The sequence below is a fragment of the Phragmites australis genome, chromosome 6, assembly GCF_958298935.1.
Source record: "Phragmites australis chromosome 6, lpPhrAust1.1, whole genome shotgun sequence".
NCBI classification, from domain to species: Eukaryota; Viridiplantae; Streptophyta; class Magnoliopsida; order Poales; family Poaceae; genus Phragmites; species Phragmites australis.
Genome location: NC_084926.1, coordinates 22,821,729 through 22,839,015, shown reverse-complemented (window position 1 = coordinate 22,839,015; position 17,287 = coordinate 22,821,729). Strand labels below are relative to the sequence as shown.

The following is a 17,287-nucleotide window of genomic DNA, read 5'->3' as shown; positions in this document are numbered from 1 at the left end:
TATTCTTTTTCTTTTTCCTATGAATTCAAATTCAAAAAACAGGCAAAAATCTCTTCAAATAAATTCATCAAAAAATCAAATAAAATACTATTTGCCTAATTCAGCATGAATGCAAAATATTCACTTATATCCTATGTCATTTTCTTTTTCTTCCATATAAAATAGGGCTTTCTCTCTTTTAAAATAAAATATTTAAATTCATTTGAACTTTAACAAATTTTGAGAAAAATTTAGAATTAGAAAAATTAAGGTGTTACAGCAGAGTTGGTGGTTTCCTTCTTGCAACTGCTGCAGCAAGACTTTGCTTCCAGACGGCAATGGATATAAATGCCAGGAATAGCAGTGCATAGGATATAAATTCAGGTGCCATTTCTTTGTTAGATCCTTATTTTCACTAACTTACGGGTCTCCTTTTTTATATATGAATTGATCAGAGTAGCCCTTTTGTTACCTTTTCTATTGCTTCCTGTCCAAGTACGAGATCTTCTTAGTTGGAACTGATGGATCAGACGAGGCAGAATTTGTTTTCTTCGAAAACATAGGCCGTCGTCTTGCTGGCAAGCTGCCGGAGAGCTAATGACATCCCAAATGAGATGGCATCTCTGGTGTCTCAGAAGTATACATTCATAATCATTTGACAGACAACTGCTTCAGGGGACACTAGCGCTCATACCAGGTAAATAACATGCCTACTCATATGGTACGCACCCTACAATTCCAACCATAAGGAGGTCCAGTAACGAAGGCACTGATGGTAAAGGCAAAAAGGCTCTTATCGCACATGGAGGATCATCCAGTTCAGTTGTGTTGCCAATAGAAAAAACAGGCCGAAATGTCTTCTCCTTTCATAGGTTTGTTAGCATTTGCTACCTGCTTAGCCGGAGGACCTTTTTTTTTTGGCAGCAACTGAAAAGTACGATGTTGATAAATGAATCAATAGTCCCGCATATGTATTGAAACTGCAGTTTTAGGATGTTGATAAAATGTTTTGGAAAATCCCATATTAGTTCTACTAATTGCTCGGATACAATCAGTTTGTTTTTTATTAGAAGAGCCTTGCGATTAATCTATTTAGTAATTTTTCTCTACTGCTGTTTTCCTTTAAATCACCTTTTTCTTTTTGCATATTTCAGCCCATGGTTTTCTAATCTATATAAAGATCATGCTGAAAAGATGATCTTGGGTGGGTTGTCACTGAAAGATTCCTCACTGATATTATCTCCTAAAGAGGAGGCTACGGCAGAAGTAGCATATCCTTGCAAGATCAGAGACTGCAGTGGTTTTGTGTCTATACTGGAAGCAAATATCGTTTTCCTTAACACATTATATGCGCAAGGCCACGATGGCGCATCTTTGTTCTTTTGTTTGTTCTATCAATTAATTATCGTGTGTGTGAGAATATAGCCATCTGCTAATTTATTAGATATGCTCTGTAATTTGGTAGCTCATGCGAGGACCAAGGTAGAAACTGATCCATTTACTTCTTTCTTACCCACCAAATTTAGCTCATGTAATTAAGTATTGATGCTTTAACATCTAGATTTAGAAATAATTGCTGGTGTTTCTAGATATATATTTTATTTTTTAAAATGAATACTTACTATGTATGTTGTAAACCTCATTTCCTTAAGTGGCCCTGCATGGAACCTTTGCTGGATTTTTCACACTTGTAAGGCATTGAAGTAGATATGTGGGGCAATAGGCAGCAGTAGGTCTTTTTTTTTTTTTCTTGAACAAGCGAGAGAACTGCACGTCATTGCATTATAGAACGAAAGAAAGCAACGTTTACACGCAAAACGCAAAACCAAACCACCCGTAGCCACGCACGCAAACGCACACCGACAAAAATTGCCTTGTATACCTCTGATTGTGTAAGAAATGGCAGGGAACTGCAGCTGTGCTAAGTAAATTAGTAAGGCTGTCCTTGTTAGGAAAGGAGAGCACTAACGATTCTAATACGCTAGTGAGCATTGAAATTCACTGCAAAATTTGGTTTTCTGCTCACCCCGTTGCTGATATGGATTGTTTTGGTTTGTAATGTAGCGTACAAAAGGTTTCTTAGTCGGTCAATTTTTCATTGTTATGCTCCCATTCATAAAATGCGGTTCAATGTTGCTAAATAAAGCTTGAAGCAGTTTATTGAATCAGTTTTTTAATCTCATGCTTTTCTAGACAAGTTTGATTTTGATGTTTATCAATTTTCCTTTAGGCGGTGATTCATTTAGATAATTCATTGATTCGTAAATCATACCCATACTTTCTTGCAGTGTGTGATATCCTGTATTTTATTGTGAAATTTTATCCTACCTATCTAAGCTTAGAAAAAGGGAGAAGAATATGTAGAGCGTCTTGAACGTCTCGCATTGTATATTTTAGTTTTCATTATGTGTGCAGTGTGTCATAGAATAATTTTTCTGCGGTGATGTTGTCTCATGTAGTGCTCCATTGCTTAGTTACAAAATGACACTCCTAAAAGATTATGTCATTTCTCTCTTTAAGGCACATCATATCAATATGCTATGGAGCGCAAGTGATAAGCCTGCTAGATATAAGGGCTATAAAAGTTTTTATCTGGTCAAGTACTTGCATATTATCGATTTCATTTAGTTTCTTTCCATTCAAGAAAGTATCAAATATTCAGGTCTGATCGCTTAGAGAACTTATTGCTTGCTGAAGATGTCTTCATGTGGGCAGATCATGGCAATGCTTATTGAATGCTATTTCCTTAAAAATATTTCTCGGCTAACGGTGTTTTACATTTTTTGTTATTGCTGTTTGTGGCCTTGTTTGGTTATTCCAAAAATGGGTATTGTGCTCATTTTGACCAATTCAAAAAATAGTGCCGAGTTGTATTTTTTTCAACATTCAAGGCTGCTCCTGTCAAAATTGTTATAAACTATGTCATGTTGTGCTGAAGATTTATTATTAGGATAGTGGGAAATCTAGATGGTATTGTCAATTTTTAGCTATGGTAGATGTCAGATAAACCAGACTTTCACTATATATCTGACGGTTCTAGCTATGTATATGATTAGATAGGATAAGGATTGTTCACATCCTTTGTCGTGTTTTTCCTTGCTCTGGAGTCTTTTACCTCTTTCCATTACAAAAGTTAGTCTATTCTATTGGCTACATAGCCTAAAATTTATGCTTTTATGTTGGGCCATTGCTTGATTTTGCATGTATTTTTGGAAGGCTAGAAAATACACATGATGGTTTCTACTCCTGCTGGTGGTATCCACCATGCATTCTATTCGGAGCCCATGCGACTGAATGCTACAACCAAAAAACAAGATGATATTTGTTTGTTCATGTTCGTACTTAAAGCATTGATTTACCTCCTTTACAATACTGTTTGTACTATACCCGTTATCCTATAGCTTATTTGTAAATCATTTTCATATCACATCACAGTTGCTATCGATTTTAAGGGCATAATGAGAAGTGGAATAGATTTTCTTGCTAACATTATTTACGAAGTATACCTATTTTGTTAACCAATAGCTTTGGACACTTTTAAGTTATCTGCAAGAAAGTTGGACAGCAAGCTTGCCTAATTGATTTCTGCATTCCAGTTTTCAACAGGCAACTATATATCTTTTCTATGATTTGTGTGCACATCTTAGTCACATGTGTATTTCTATATCGAATTAGCTTTCTGCTTTGTGGACATATCTCAGACACATGTTATTTCTATATTGAAGTAGATTTATGCTTTTATTATTTGAAAAGCTAGGGCTTGTGCCCGTTCGAATGTTCAATAGATGGAATACCAGATTGGTTGTACATGTTATTGTATAGCTTCCTGCTTCTGCTACTTGAGAATGACAGATTTTTTTTTAAAAAAAAAAAAGCCCTTGCCATTCGTGTTGGATAAAAAAATTATATATAACAGTATAATGCATAGTTTTTGTGCAGTACTTTGAATCATAGAAATTGATTTATCCATATGGTCAAAATGTTGTACCACCGCTTGTGCTCACACAATTCTATCAAAACACTAATTGCATTTGTCTGAGCCTAGGTACTATGATTTGCTTCTGCTACTTGAGAATGACAGATTTTTTTTTTTTAAAAAAAAGCCCTTGCCATTCGTGTTGGATAAAAAAATTATATATAAAATTATAATGCACAGTTCATATGCAGTTCATATGCAGTGCTTTGAATAATAGAAAATGATTTGTTCATATGGTCAAAATGTTGTATCACCGCATATGCTTACACAATTCTTTCAAAACACCAATTGCTTTTGTCTGAGCCAGGTACTATGATTCACTTTGATTCCAGTTTTGAGAATAACATATACTGAGCCTGTTTTCACTTAGCAAATGACTGCTTTGTATGTCAGTTTATACCATATATATATGTTAAGTGAATTCTGATATTTTTGTTTTTATACAATGCAGCCAAGACACAGAGGTTGGAGATAAAAAGGTATATGTGCGCTAGTCCTTATTTAAGGATAGAGAATCAGCTGGCCAGGTCTATTTTTTCCATGTTACCTTTTTTTCTGGCTTTGCTGAAATGATTATTCTATATATTTTAGACAAGATTTCTTTTCAGGATTTAGAGAAGCAAGATGGTTATCTTGCCAGTGGACTACGAGGTGACTTCAATGAGACTATCACTAAGTATTGTGTGTGCCTTTGCAAGCTTTAGCGCCGAAGAAAACGTAGCTCTGAAAGCAATACATTACATTGAAACAAGAAGCTTATGTGCACTAAAAGATTTCAGATATGACAAAAGGAATTATTAGACGAGAACGAACGTTAGCACCATGTAAGCTATATGGATAACTATGGTGCTAACTATGGTACCGTGTTGTAAATAGTTTATATTTTCATGTATCCACCTTGGCAAAGCCATACTCTATATATAACACCATGGTAATGTGTTTTAAACAGTTTATATTTCCATACTCTATATATAACACCATGGTAATGTGTTTTAAACAATTTATATTTCCATACATCCTCCTTGACATACTCTGTGTAATATATAACGTTGTTCTCTGCTGAACAACTAGATGATCCTATAATGCTATTTTGATCTTTGTGTAATATATACCGTTGGTTGTACTTAACTATTAAGCTCTCTTATGTATCAAATGTTACCTTTTTTCCAAATTTATTTCATACTTCAAACTTTTTACATGATCTCTTCTAGCAAATGGTGCGCGAGGGCACACCAATCTCCACTAGTACACTGCATTGTCCCCCTTTTTCCCTGAGACACTTCCGATAGTTATAGTGTGCATACTTTTACTAAGTGAATTAAATAACACTACCATTTCCATTCACATTCAGATTGAAGATTACTGTACTCTTTTTTAATGTATAAGGTGGTCAAGGGTGTTACTAATAATTTGAAGGCATCAAGAAATCAATTCTATGGATGATGATCAAATGTATACAAAATGAACAATCCGAACAGCTTCGATTAAGCCGAGGAACCAAAGCACACATTCATTTTTTAGACCACGCCCCACACATTCAAATAGCCATGTTATCAGATGGATGCTAACCAAACGATGCCCATACAAATAAAGCCATTGAAATATCATATGATAAACTACATATGCACCCAAAAGCAAAATGTTTATAAACACAGTTAAAGAACATGAACATGGCAAGTAATAACATAAATGATCAGCAGGACGATTCTGCAAATGTCTGCAAGATAAGGTACCCTGCAGCAGACAAGTGTCCATCAAACAGGTGGTAGGTCAGCAATTCAATCTACTTAAGCTCTCAGAATTCAATTCAAATCTTAAATCAGAACAAGCAGAAGGAAAACATAAACATAAATATTACAAGCAGAAGGAAAACATAAATATAACCAGGTCACACATTTATGAATATCATTTCTGGGTCGAACAGATGACCCACAATTTAATTTACAACATCATAGGACAATAATAATAAAATCCAGTTAACCTGCTTCGGGCTTTAATACTGTTGTAGAACAATGATGAGCTTAGTCCAAGTAACACATGCAAGTTGATCAGAGATCATCGCCAGTTCTTTCCTTTCTAATAGCGGTTTGACCTGGTTATAATCCCACAAATGGGGATTGCTGCGACTTCCATCCAGTAGCAGTTCAATAGTCTATCTAGAAATTTCTTCCTCTGTATTGTGGCATCTCCTGCACAACAGATTTTAAACACAATCAAGGCAGGGTTGCCTGAATATCATGCTCTAATTGTCATGGTGCATGTATGTACAAAGACATAAAAAAGTCATTGTTGGCTTACAGGTGCATAATAATAAACAGGACGAGTCTGCCCAATCATCATCTGCTGCCCATACTGCACATATAAAACAGTCATATAACTTGAAGGAGCGAAATCGACAGGTTGCCATCAAGTTGCATGGCTTATTTTCAAGGTTGCACATCCAGGAATTGGACAGAAGGTGCTCCAAATAATGTCAATGATATGTGAAACATGAAACAACTGAGATGTGCAGCTTCTTGATCACAATGCATAGCAAGTCAAAATGGTTAAGTGAAGACAGAAAAAGAAGATTAAAAAAGGATAAATCAAGGCAGAAATAATAGAGAAATAACTAAGGTTGAATGTCCAAAAGCTCATCAGCTAAACGCAACAGCTATAGACAGCATATTGCGAAATCTAACTATTTGGCCAGACCTAAATGAGAACCAGCATTATATAGATAATTGACCCAAGAGAATTCCAGGGGGCATCTGAAAATCTAGATGGGGACTCAAGCTAGTGAAAAAAAGACTAGAACATCAAGCATAGCAGTACTTCAGATCGACAATTAGCCAAGACATGATGTCCAGAGATGTAAACCAACTGAAAATGAATAGTTAACTTCAATACAGGTAAAACTTTCTCACCTGTGGCACAGCAGGATGCATGTAACCCTGGGGGGAAGTTCCAGGTTGAGTATTATACATGATAGGCTGGCCACCATATGCTGGTGGGAACTGCAATTTAGTTTATGCAATGCAGTAAGTGACAGTTATACATTTACTCATTCTGAAGCATAGATAGCAGAATGAACAAATGCGAAAGACACTAGCAAAGTGAACTAGTGAAGTACAAACTTTTGAAAAGAACAACACAAAATAGTTTAAACTTTGTAAATGTTTAAGAACTATCGCAAAGCAGTAAAAATATATCTTAAGTTAGGTCCTTTTGGAAAGAAAAAAAGTTAACTCTACTAATTTCAGGGAATATAATTCGTCTGTACAATCGGCTTTGATTTTTTCAGGTGGGGGGGGGGGGGTACCGAACCCTGGCTGGCCAGGATCACGCTGAAACCAGATTTATCAGGGAGGTACCCGCTGTGAGCGTATGTACAATCACTGTTTCACATATATTACTAATGGTCGAGAAACTTCCTTGTTCTAGTCAATATTGTAAGATTCGGATTATCAGGGAGAACAATTCAAGAAATCTTAGATTGGAGAGAGTTAAAAAAGGCTATGACCACAAGAAAAGACGGTCAATAAGAATTATTACATCAGAAATTGCCTGACTAGCAGGTAACTAAACTTTAATAGCAAGTTATTTCTATTGACAAAATGCTATTGAGAAAACAAACTGAGAAATGTGTTCATAATTTAGATCTCTATTTGACGGTCTGCATTTAATTTGAATTCATATGTTGCACCCATTTCGTACAATTTAAGAAGCACATGAAATAAAAAAAAATACAAAGGCTCACCCCCATGCCCGCTGATAAACTAGGTCCAAGAGGTGCCGTCGGCATGTTATTAGCATAGTAGTATGATCCATCGGACACTGGAGGATGCAGTGGCCTCAGAGGTGGTGATGGAGTGAAACTCTTGGCATTAGGATTTAGCTTGAATTCCTGAATAAAAATCCATTGTCATTGTAGTTGATAAATGGCCAAACAACTAGAGGAATTGATGCTCATCAGCATGCAAGCATGAAAATGCCTTAATCTAATACATAATTACATATAGAAACAACTTTCTGTCAGCCTGACCTTAGCATTTGGGTTCAAAGTTGATTTTTCTGAGGTAAGAGATCCCATTGAAGAGCTTGGCGATAAGCCAGGAGCACTCGCAACTGAGTTTGCAGCAATACGCTCTGATGTTGATGATGTGGAACTACCAGGTCTCTGAGAGGAATTCACAGGTTCCACCGCAGAAGGATGTTTGACAGATGCTGTTGAATCAGGTGTTGCACCATCTGGGGATTTGAATCCATGACCAAAAGATGAGGGTTCATATGCATGCGAACTTGAAGGTGGACCATCCAAATCTGTAAAGATAGCATAGGATCATCATATATTCTGCTGTTGGACAAATTTCGTGCAATATAGAATTAGAATCACATAATTACAGGACCCTCCAAATCAATTTAACCAATGAATTAAGATTCAGCTGTAAAATAAATGTGTGGTGAGAGTAAAGACCTAATGATACATCATTTACAGCACTAGCTGCACCCTGAAGCATTTATACATGAAACTAGCACTTGTGGTTGTAGAGAGGAGACTCCCAATATGGAATCATCTGAAATAAGTTTCACAAGATATGTGCTCCGAAATTTACAGATGCACATCAATTCAGTGGCATGAGCTCATTGTTTGATGGTTGAAGTGATGTAACGACAATGAAGCTGAAACCTCAAAACTATGGAATGTAAACTTGGCACACATAGTGAACAAGTGATTCTATTGAATTAGCTTCTGATATATGATGACTTTATGACAGCTAAAATTTGTAACTAGACAGAACCACCCATCTTGACTTAATCTTCACTTATTCGATAAATAGCTAATAAAGGCAACAAATATAAAACACAACCATCTCCGGAACAACGATGATCGCACACAAAAAAATGCAGAGTTAAAACATCATATCCAAATGACCAAAATAAATGGAAAAGGAGCCAGCAAAGTTTACACAAATAGCAAATTTCCAACTGATGCATAAATTTACCACTCACCTTCGGAAATCAGCGGTTTAACTCCTTCAGATAACTGTTACAAAGAAAATAAATTGAACTCAGATGTGACAAAAAAGCTTTTCATTGTTATATTTAACATGGTAATATAAAAGAAAACTTACAGTATTCTCACGTTGCAAATTCCTGTTGTCCTTGTTGTCATTACTATCTTTGCTGAGCTTATTATCCAACCTAAAGTGTACAACAATATATCAAACTGTGTTGTGCGAAATATATGATATTGTCATCTTCCCTAACATGTTCTTGCTAGGACAGTCATTGGGAAAACATGTCAATATTTAACCGGTCAACACTGGAGCAGAATTTTACCAAACATACACACTGATATATGGGACTAGGGAGGGAAAAACGTATAGAATTAGCACAGCAGTTGGGTGCCAAATAACATTTGTATTTAGAGCAAGGCAAATAGTGTGTTCTGGTAAACAGCTCCAAGATGAATCGGACTGTGGAAGAAGTGAGGTTCTGTTTCAGGGTTATCATAAATGACTTATTGAAATAACAGGTCAATTAGAGCAGAAATTATGCTTAACAGAGAGTTAATTGACATCTCAAGGAATGAATTAAGGGGAAATTTGTCATTAATTTACTTTCTGAAGTTGGCAACCCATCTATTCTTGTGTTATCCAGAGTTTCAAGATTTGCCTAAAGTCAAAGTTACTTGCAGCAGTGCAAGAATTTCTCCTCTTGTACGTTGTTGTGCTTTTTAGCAAGTCAAAATTCTGAGATGTCCAGCGGCATGTAAGCAAGATAAAAATATTGCTAAATCGGCGGTGCGCAACAATTAGAAAGGCCTGTAACCAGGGCTTGTACCCCATCCATGTATGACTTTATCAATGAAATTTCCAGCAAATGAACTAGCGCTCCTCAATTTTAAAGGCACTCTGTTCTGTTCTACTTCCTCGATTTATTGTTCCTAACTTGAATGCTTGGTGCTTCCATACCCAACAAACACCTGCACTCCCATACCCAACAGACACCTGCAGATCTAAGGCAATATAAGCTTTGACACTACTTACAAAACATATGGTTCATATTTTGCATAGGCTAAATAGATCACTCATCTATGGTATAGTAGTTAATCCTTCAACAAACTACTGTTTCAAATGTCTCAACAGGCTACATAAAGCGGCCAGTCCAGATGAGCATATTTTCCCATGTTGGCATAAAACCAATACCATCGTTAGATTTCTAATGGTTAAAGGACAGAAGTGATACAATTGATAAAGCTTTAAAAAATGCTGGAGCAATGGAAAGTCGTGGCTCCAAAAAATCAGAGGAAAAGCAGAATGGATGTGAGGAATTAGTTAGACCAACAAGATAGCAACTATGGACTTCATGTACTTCCTACTGCAACGGCAAAATTGTTCGCTGTACAGATACCTCTGGTCATTAGCATACAATTGAAGCATTTGAAGCTTGCTTTGCAATGTCCCAAACTACCTTGTCATAAGATGTGTTATCCTTATACAAGTAAAATAATGGCAATCTGGCGGAGTATTAAATTTTTCCTTCAGTAGCAAAACAAAGCACCAAAAAATGTGCTGGTAGATGTAGCTTGAGGGGTGCAAGCAAGCCATGCTAGTGAACCTGCTAGGCTTCGTTTAAGAACAAGCAAAGAACTACCAAACTTAGAGATTGAATGTGAGCTCAAGCTCAGCTGGATCAAAGCCAAATTGGCATGAGGTTGACTCAATTGAGCTAAGCTACAGCTCAGCAATAAATAATAATAGTTTTATTTAAAAAGCTAAAACTCTGCTCGAATTCAGCTTGAAAAAACTATCTATACCATACTAATGTATTTTAGTAAATACTCAGGACTCAGGCTCAGTACGAGTTTGAGAAGCTTATCGAGCCCATGTTTTTTTTCTTTTGTCAGACCTAAGGGTATATGTAGAAGACAGATAAAACAATGGGAAAAACCTACTTTACATCCTCGAACTGTCACGAAAGTCCAATTTTCAACCCTGAACTACAAAACCAGACATCATACAACCCCAAAGGAACGAAACCGGACAAAATACTCCCACACCCAAACCACCCCGGTTTTTGCTGACGTGGCAGTGGTTTTGCTGATGTGGTGGCAGTTTCGCACATGTGGCGCACCAGTTAGCAAAAAAAAAAGAAGAGGAAAATGAAAAAGAATCAGGAAAAATTAGAAAAAAATAGAAAAAATAGAAAAATAAGGAAAATCAGAAAAAAAAATAAAAAAATCAGAAAAATTAGAAAAAATCAGGAAAATTAGGAAAAATTAAAAATTAAAAAAAAATCCACAATCCCTAACTGGGTTTTTACAAGTAATCTTTAGCAAGAATTATTCAAACTGATAGATACCCAGCTGCTTATGAGTTCTTCTTACCCTCCCCAGACCGATGGTTAAACGGAACGCCGCAATCATTGTTTGAAAACATTTCTTTGTTGTACTGTTCATTCATGTTCGAGACAATGGAGCAAATGGCTGCCACTCGCGGAGGTTTGGTATAATAGATCTTATCACTCTACCCTCGGGCACACTCCATTCTAAGTTCTTTATGGCCACCTTCTCGGCATTTTGGTATTGTCAACGCTGAAGCTTGTATCGTGCTAGATTTGGAGGATTGGCTTAGAGGGAGGTTAGGGATTGGGGGGTTTCCCTCTAAGCCTAGTATCCATGAAAACCCCCCAAAACTTAATATCCTGATCTTGAAACCCTAACCCCGGTAAAATCCGGCATCAATTGTAACAATGGCCAAATTTAGTCGCTTGACAGTTAGACTTTTGTGATTGTTGAAACACCAAAAACAGATTTTTTTTTTTTCTAATTTTTTATTGTTTCTATTTTTATTTTTTTCCTAATTCCCTGATTTTTCTATATTTTTTCTAATTTTTTCTATTTTTTCCTTATTTTTTTCCATTTTCCTGATTTTTTCCTTCTTTTTTTGCTGATTGGTCTACCACGTGTGCGGAAGTGGTACCATGTCAGCAAAACCACTTCCACGTCCGGAAAAACCGGGGTGGTTTGGGTATGTGAGGGGTATTTTGTCCGGTTTTGTTACTTTGGGGTTGTAGGATATATGGTTTTGTAGTTCAGGGTTGAAAATCGGACTTTCGTGACAGTTTGAGGGTGTAAAGTAGACTTTTCCCTAAAACAAACATTTCAACAACAACCTTTAAATTTCATTGAGGTTACATCATAAAAGACTTTATCATGTGAGATAGTAACTGTAGCAGGTAACATGAACTCATATTGGGACTGCTTTGCAAAATATAACAATTTAAGTCTTTCATGCAATCTCTATGCCCACAAATTGAATAGACTAAACTTGTGACCAACAAAAAGAGGATCTTGTACCTGTTTTCATCAGTGGGCAAGGGCTTAGTTGACTGGTAATCAGATGTTAGCTGGCTAACATTTTTTGTTTGGATAGTGGCAGATGGATTAGTATCATGAAATATATAGGAAGATGATTCTTCATCCTGCATGTCAAGAATGCAAACTAAGAAATTAAATAGTTGATGTCATGCTTTGAAATACTGCATTAGAATAGCTGTTGTTTATGAATAGTGAGCCGATCAGGGCTTAGAATAACTATTCTTTGTAAACAATCAAGTTGTTCAAAACAAAAACCAATTTGGATTGGGGCATTCCATAGAATGAAACATCCAACTATGCTGCAAGTGGACCAAAGAAAATAGATGCAATATGTTCATGAGAAAAGTCAAACAATATCAAAACTTCTCCACCTAAAAGAAAACTTGTAAAGAAGTCACAGACTCATACCCCTACATCCCAAGATAAGGTTTTTTTAAAATGCATGCAGTCAAACTTTTAAACTGCAACGAAATAGACCACATCATGCAGATAACATTGCTTGATTCATTATGAAAGTTCGCTTTTACTTTTCACTAAAATGTGATTATAAATCAACCAGCAAAGTTGCACATTGAAGACTGTAAATGCCTATAGGGGTGCAGGGACAGCGGAATACAGAATATGTTAGTACAAAAAATAATACTGCTGAACCTTTGTTGATGAACATGCCAGTGAATCCTTGGGATCGATGTTGCCTGTCCTGTTAAGTGAATTAACATGATGTGTACTGCTTGGGACATTTGTAAATGGCTTGTATTTGCTGTTATCAGTGTCTCTTCGTACTGCTGAATATTTTATCTCTTCATCATGGTCCAAGTCATCACCCAAATGTAAGCCCCTTTCCTGCAGAGGTAATCTCAATACTTCAAATGTTCTATCAGAATGACTATTGTGCATGTGCTTGTATTCTCTAATTTTATGCACTTCAGTCTTTACAAATACTTTCACTTTGCCACAATCAACTAATCTTCCAACAAGTGGGAGTGGACGAGGTGAAAACTCGTGAAAATGGAGAACTGGCAACTTTTTTTACCTAGAAAATGTCTGTGATTGCTATCATGGCCGCCCCCATTATCTTATCAAAAGAACAGGGCAAAAACGGAAATGTGAGCATAGGCTTACCTCAGCAAGATGAATATCTTTGGTATCTTCTCCCTCTATTTCTCTAGCTAATCTTGAAGCATGCTTTTCAAGGTCTCTCATATGAGGACCTCTCTCAAGCTTTGTGGTATAAATTTCTTCATTAAAAGTACTCTTTACTCCAAACAAAGCTGCATTTGTTTCGAACTGGTCCCAGCTCCTAAAAACATATGAAATACCAATTAGCATGCAGCCTCGCACAACAGAAGCACATGAAAAAATATATAAGGCGCTAATACAGGGTTATGCAACATTCTTTCCTTGCAGAACACCATGCTGAAACCAGCCAGTAGAGCAAAAACCTTCTTTTTTCCTTAGTTTTTAGTTTTGTAAAAGTTTAGTGAAGTCAGCACATGTTCCAGCAATATTTCCATCCAAAACATTCAACGGATGCAAGCACTACGATCAGGCATTGCTTTAAATGAAAAGTGCCTACACATTTACGAAGTCAAATAATGTCGTACAATATTATCATGTACTAGCAAGATGCCCGTGCAATCTGCATTGCTATGGATCTCAAATGGAAGTCACAAACACTACTTATCATACACAAATAATTGCATTAAATTTATAAATTCTTCTCACAAACCATAGATGTTAATAGCATACGCCATGTGAATACATTTGTGTGTATGCAATGCCATCCAGTACAGAAAATCCTCGACAAAGATAGATATTGGTCATTCAAGTACATATGATTATGGTGTCAATAACTAAGAAGGATGACTTTGCAATTAAAGTCAGAAATAAAGTTCGAATTTGATTTAATACAATCGTACCTATTCCCCTTCCTGTCATATTTTTCCAGTTCGATGCACTCTGAATCTCCTACATCCGGTGCCCAACGCTCAAGTTCTCTCTCTTCAGGATAATGAGTGCGGGAAATAGCAGAATCAATCAGCAAGTCTTTCCTTTTGTCATGGCCAGGACGTTTTGGCAGCTCATCACCCCCAAGTGCTACATCCTGATAATTGATAACAAATAGTCACTACATAATTATATTAATGACAGACAAAAATGGGATACTAATTCATGACACCCTGTCAATTCAATCCATAAGCACATCAATGGTGCCCACAGAAATCAAAGTAATAAAGAATAAGAAATGAAAAGTTACAGAGCATAGACAAAGAAAAATAAAGATGGAGCAAAAAACCTTGGCAACAATTTGGACAAGCTCCCTTGCTTGTATTATCATAGTCTCGGGCTTCTTTACAACATCAACAGCATAGCTTTGTCCTCTGACAGAACAATCCTTTATGAACTGAGCCATTTTCAAGATTACTCCTGCAGGAGAAGCTTGCCACTAAATATTGAAGGAATATAACATGAAATACAATTCAGGAAATGGGCTTCCAAACAGAATGCTGAAAAGGATTCTTGAAAACCATGTCAGGTAACAGAACGAGAAAGAAAAGAGTACCGAAGTCTTTGTCAGAGTCCGTTGCATGAAAAATTCCAGAGATAACAGACCCATTTTTCACATGCACATCCACATGATGCCCAATAAGTTGAGTTAGAACATAGATTAGCCGATCCCTCGAATGGCTTGCATGCCCTAGTTTGCTGCCATTTTCTGAACACAAATAGAACATTATAAACAATAAATATTGAACAATACAACAACAAAAACCTTTGTCCCAAGTAAGTTGGGGAAGGCTAGAGATGAAACCCACAAGATCCAACTAAAAAGATGATGAGAAAACAATAACTTGAGGTAAATGATCCCATGTGAGGTAAGATGTTCACCTGCACTGCTAAAACCACCAGATGATGAATTCACCAAATGTGTTTTACTTTCATGCCTTCCACTACCCTCCTTGTCCAGCTTTCGATGGGGGAATCCATTCACAGAAGCCCTCGGAGGCACCATTTGCTGTTGATGACTCATCATTCCTGTATGACATGAAAAATCATTTTTACATAAGCATCATAAGAAACTCAAAATTAAACGCTGAGTCTAAGTAAGAAAGCTTTGTGTACAGCAGATACAAATTGCACTGGTTACTAGTAACAAACTGGCATTGACCAGATGTAGACGTACTTGAGAAGTTGACCATCATACCCTACTGTTAGGATACATGAGTAGCTTAAACATATAGAACTTCTATAAATGGCCGTCTAATATGGCAGTTACATCTAGATTTATCATGCACTCAAAATGTTTCTGTCACGAAAGCATCTAGATCAAAAGTTGATATCTCAACCTTATAAAGTTACCGAGAAGCAGAAAAACAGTAGCAAAAAGTGATAGTTGGACAATAAGATTGCTCGTAGCTCATTTGGCAAGGCCCAACTGGGCCTACCATGGCAACTGGTGCAAAGATAAACAAAAAAAAAATGATGAAGTTTTACAATGAAAAGCATGTAAAATGATTGCAAATCCCATTTACTACATTATATACATAAACACTCATGTCCACTCATAAATGAATTACTGCAAACTTCAATTATCTTTCCATAAAAAAATTGCTCTGCGTCAAAGAACAAGCAGAGGTGATAATAGATGAACCAGCGAACCTGGAGGAGTCCCTTTTCCTGTACCCTAAATCCTAATAATAGTGCTTTCACTGTTCCATTCACAGTGAGTGCCATCATAGATTGTGTAAGATGTTCAAATCGAAATAAGCCATACGAGATTACATAAAACCAAGGTCGTGCACATTCGTAATTGCACACTTGCAGTTCATACTAGTCCTTTTGTGGCCAACTTACTCCTACAAACTCAACTTACAGACCACATAGATGACCCTGACCCACTGGGCATGTAGCACCTGATGGTTCTTAACAGGTTAAAGTTACCAGAAACGGGATCTCGATGGCTACAGTTTCATTACAAGGATTTGGTTGAAAGCAACATCATATATTGAAAACTTCTTCACCACTAGCATTGTTTGCATCGTGCTAGCTCAGAGTGAACTGCAGCTGGATGCTGGCACCTCACACACGCAGCCAAAATAAAGCACGAAGCTACATTACAATCCTTTCCTACCCAATAACATGATTACCACAAAAGCATCAGCGCATCACATGCATACAAAATCAGCTCAGAGCAGCGGGTACAGACAAAAATCCGACAAGAGCAACGGCTTCCCCAAGCTTACCAGGAGCCCCCGCGCCCCCAATCCCACAGATCTAATCAATCGCACCTAGGTCTAGGATCTCGAGAGAGCGAGCGAGCGCGGTCGTGGGCGTGCACCACCCGTCCCGAATCCCGATCCAACCGAACGAGCAGAGAGAATTGGACGAGAGGAAGGGAAGGCCCCTTGCGGGGGCAGTTAGCTACCTGCTGCAGCGAAACCCTAGGGTTCCGGGGCCGGCCTGATCGCCGACGGGGACGAGGACTCCGGCAGCGAGAACCGAGGCGCCGGCGCGGGGGAAGCGGGGAGATGGTCGCGGCCGCCCGGAAGCCTAGCTCTGGACGGCGACGGCGCGGGAGTCGGAGGCGAGGAGGGGGCGGCGGGTGGGGTTGGGTCGCCGCAGCAGCCGCGGTGGGGAGGGCAGAGGAGGAAACCGAATGAATCGATGGCCCGTGCCACCGGTGTGAGGTGCCTCTTTTTCTTTTTCTTTTTTTGGGGCTCAGGGGACGACGGGTACAACGCGTGGGCTAACTGAGATGCTCCTGTCGCGCGGGGTCGTCGCCTACGCACCGTTACCGATTTAGTTTAGCGATTCTTCTATACAATAATTATAAAAGAGATATAAAAATAGAAAAAAAATTGCCTACTTTTTATTCATCGATGTGTTATACTGAGAGATTATATACCATATATCTACTACTTAAAACATTCGCAAGAAATTCATTCGTCCACCCAACACCTTCATCC

The 17,287-nt window shown here is 37.6% G+C and overlaps 1 protein-coding gene across 1 annotated transcript; it reads right to left on the bottom strand.

The window, feature by feature from the left end:
• Positions 1 to 5,723: 5,723 nt before the first annotated feature.
• On the bottom strand, positions 5,724 to 17,019 carry LOC133922132 (polyadenylate-binding protein-interacting protein 4-like). The gene is made up of 15 exons (XM_062367326.1): positions 16,747 to 17,019; positions 15,210 to 15,356; positions 14,884 to 15,036; positions 14,617 to 14,747; positions 14,240 to 14,424; positions 13,443 to 13,620; positions 12,972 to 13,163; positions 12,300 to 12,424; positions 9,070 to 9,139; positions 8,948 to 8,981; positions 7,980 to 8,257; positions 7,695 to 7,841; positions 6,862 to 6,951; positions 6,254 to 6,307; positions 5,724 to 6,144 (listed from the first exon to the last, which is right to left on the bottom strand). Exons 2-15 carry the CDS (start codon positions 15,352 to 15,354, stop codon positions 6,112 to 6,114), a joined length of 1,815 nt encoding a protein of 604 aa, XP_062223310.1. The 5' UTR covers positions 15,355 to 15,356; positions 16,747 to 17,019; the 3' UTR covers positions 5,724 to 6,111.
• Between the last annotated feature and the right edge of the window lie 268 nt (positions 17,020 to 17,287).

What these genes read in the sequence shown, in the direction of transcription:
- LOC133922132 (XM_062367326.1), bottom strand. Translation starts at nt 15,354, where the DNA reads ATGATGAGTCATCAACAGCAAATGGTGCCTCCGAGGGCTTCTGTGAAT. An exon ending in TTGTCCAAATTGTTGCCAAG is followed by an intron (nt 14,425 to 14,616) that starts GTTTTTTGCTCC and finishes ATCAATTATCAG; the next exon opens with GATGTAGCACTTGGGGGTGA. An exon ending in TAAACCGCTGATTTCCGAAG is followed by an intron (nt 8,258 to 8,947) that starts GTGAGTGGTAAA and finishes CTATCTTTACAG; the next exon opens with ATTTGGATGGTCCACCTTCA.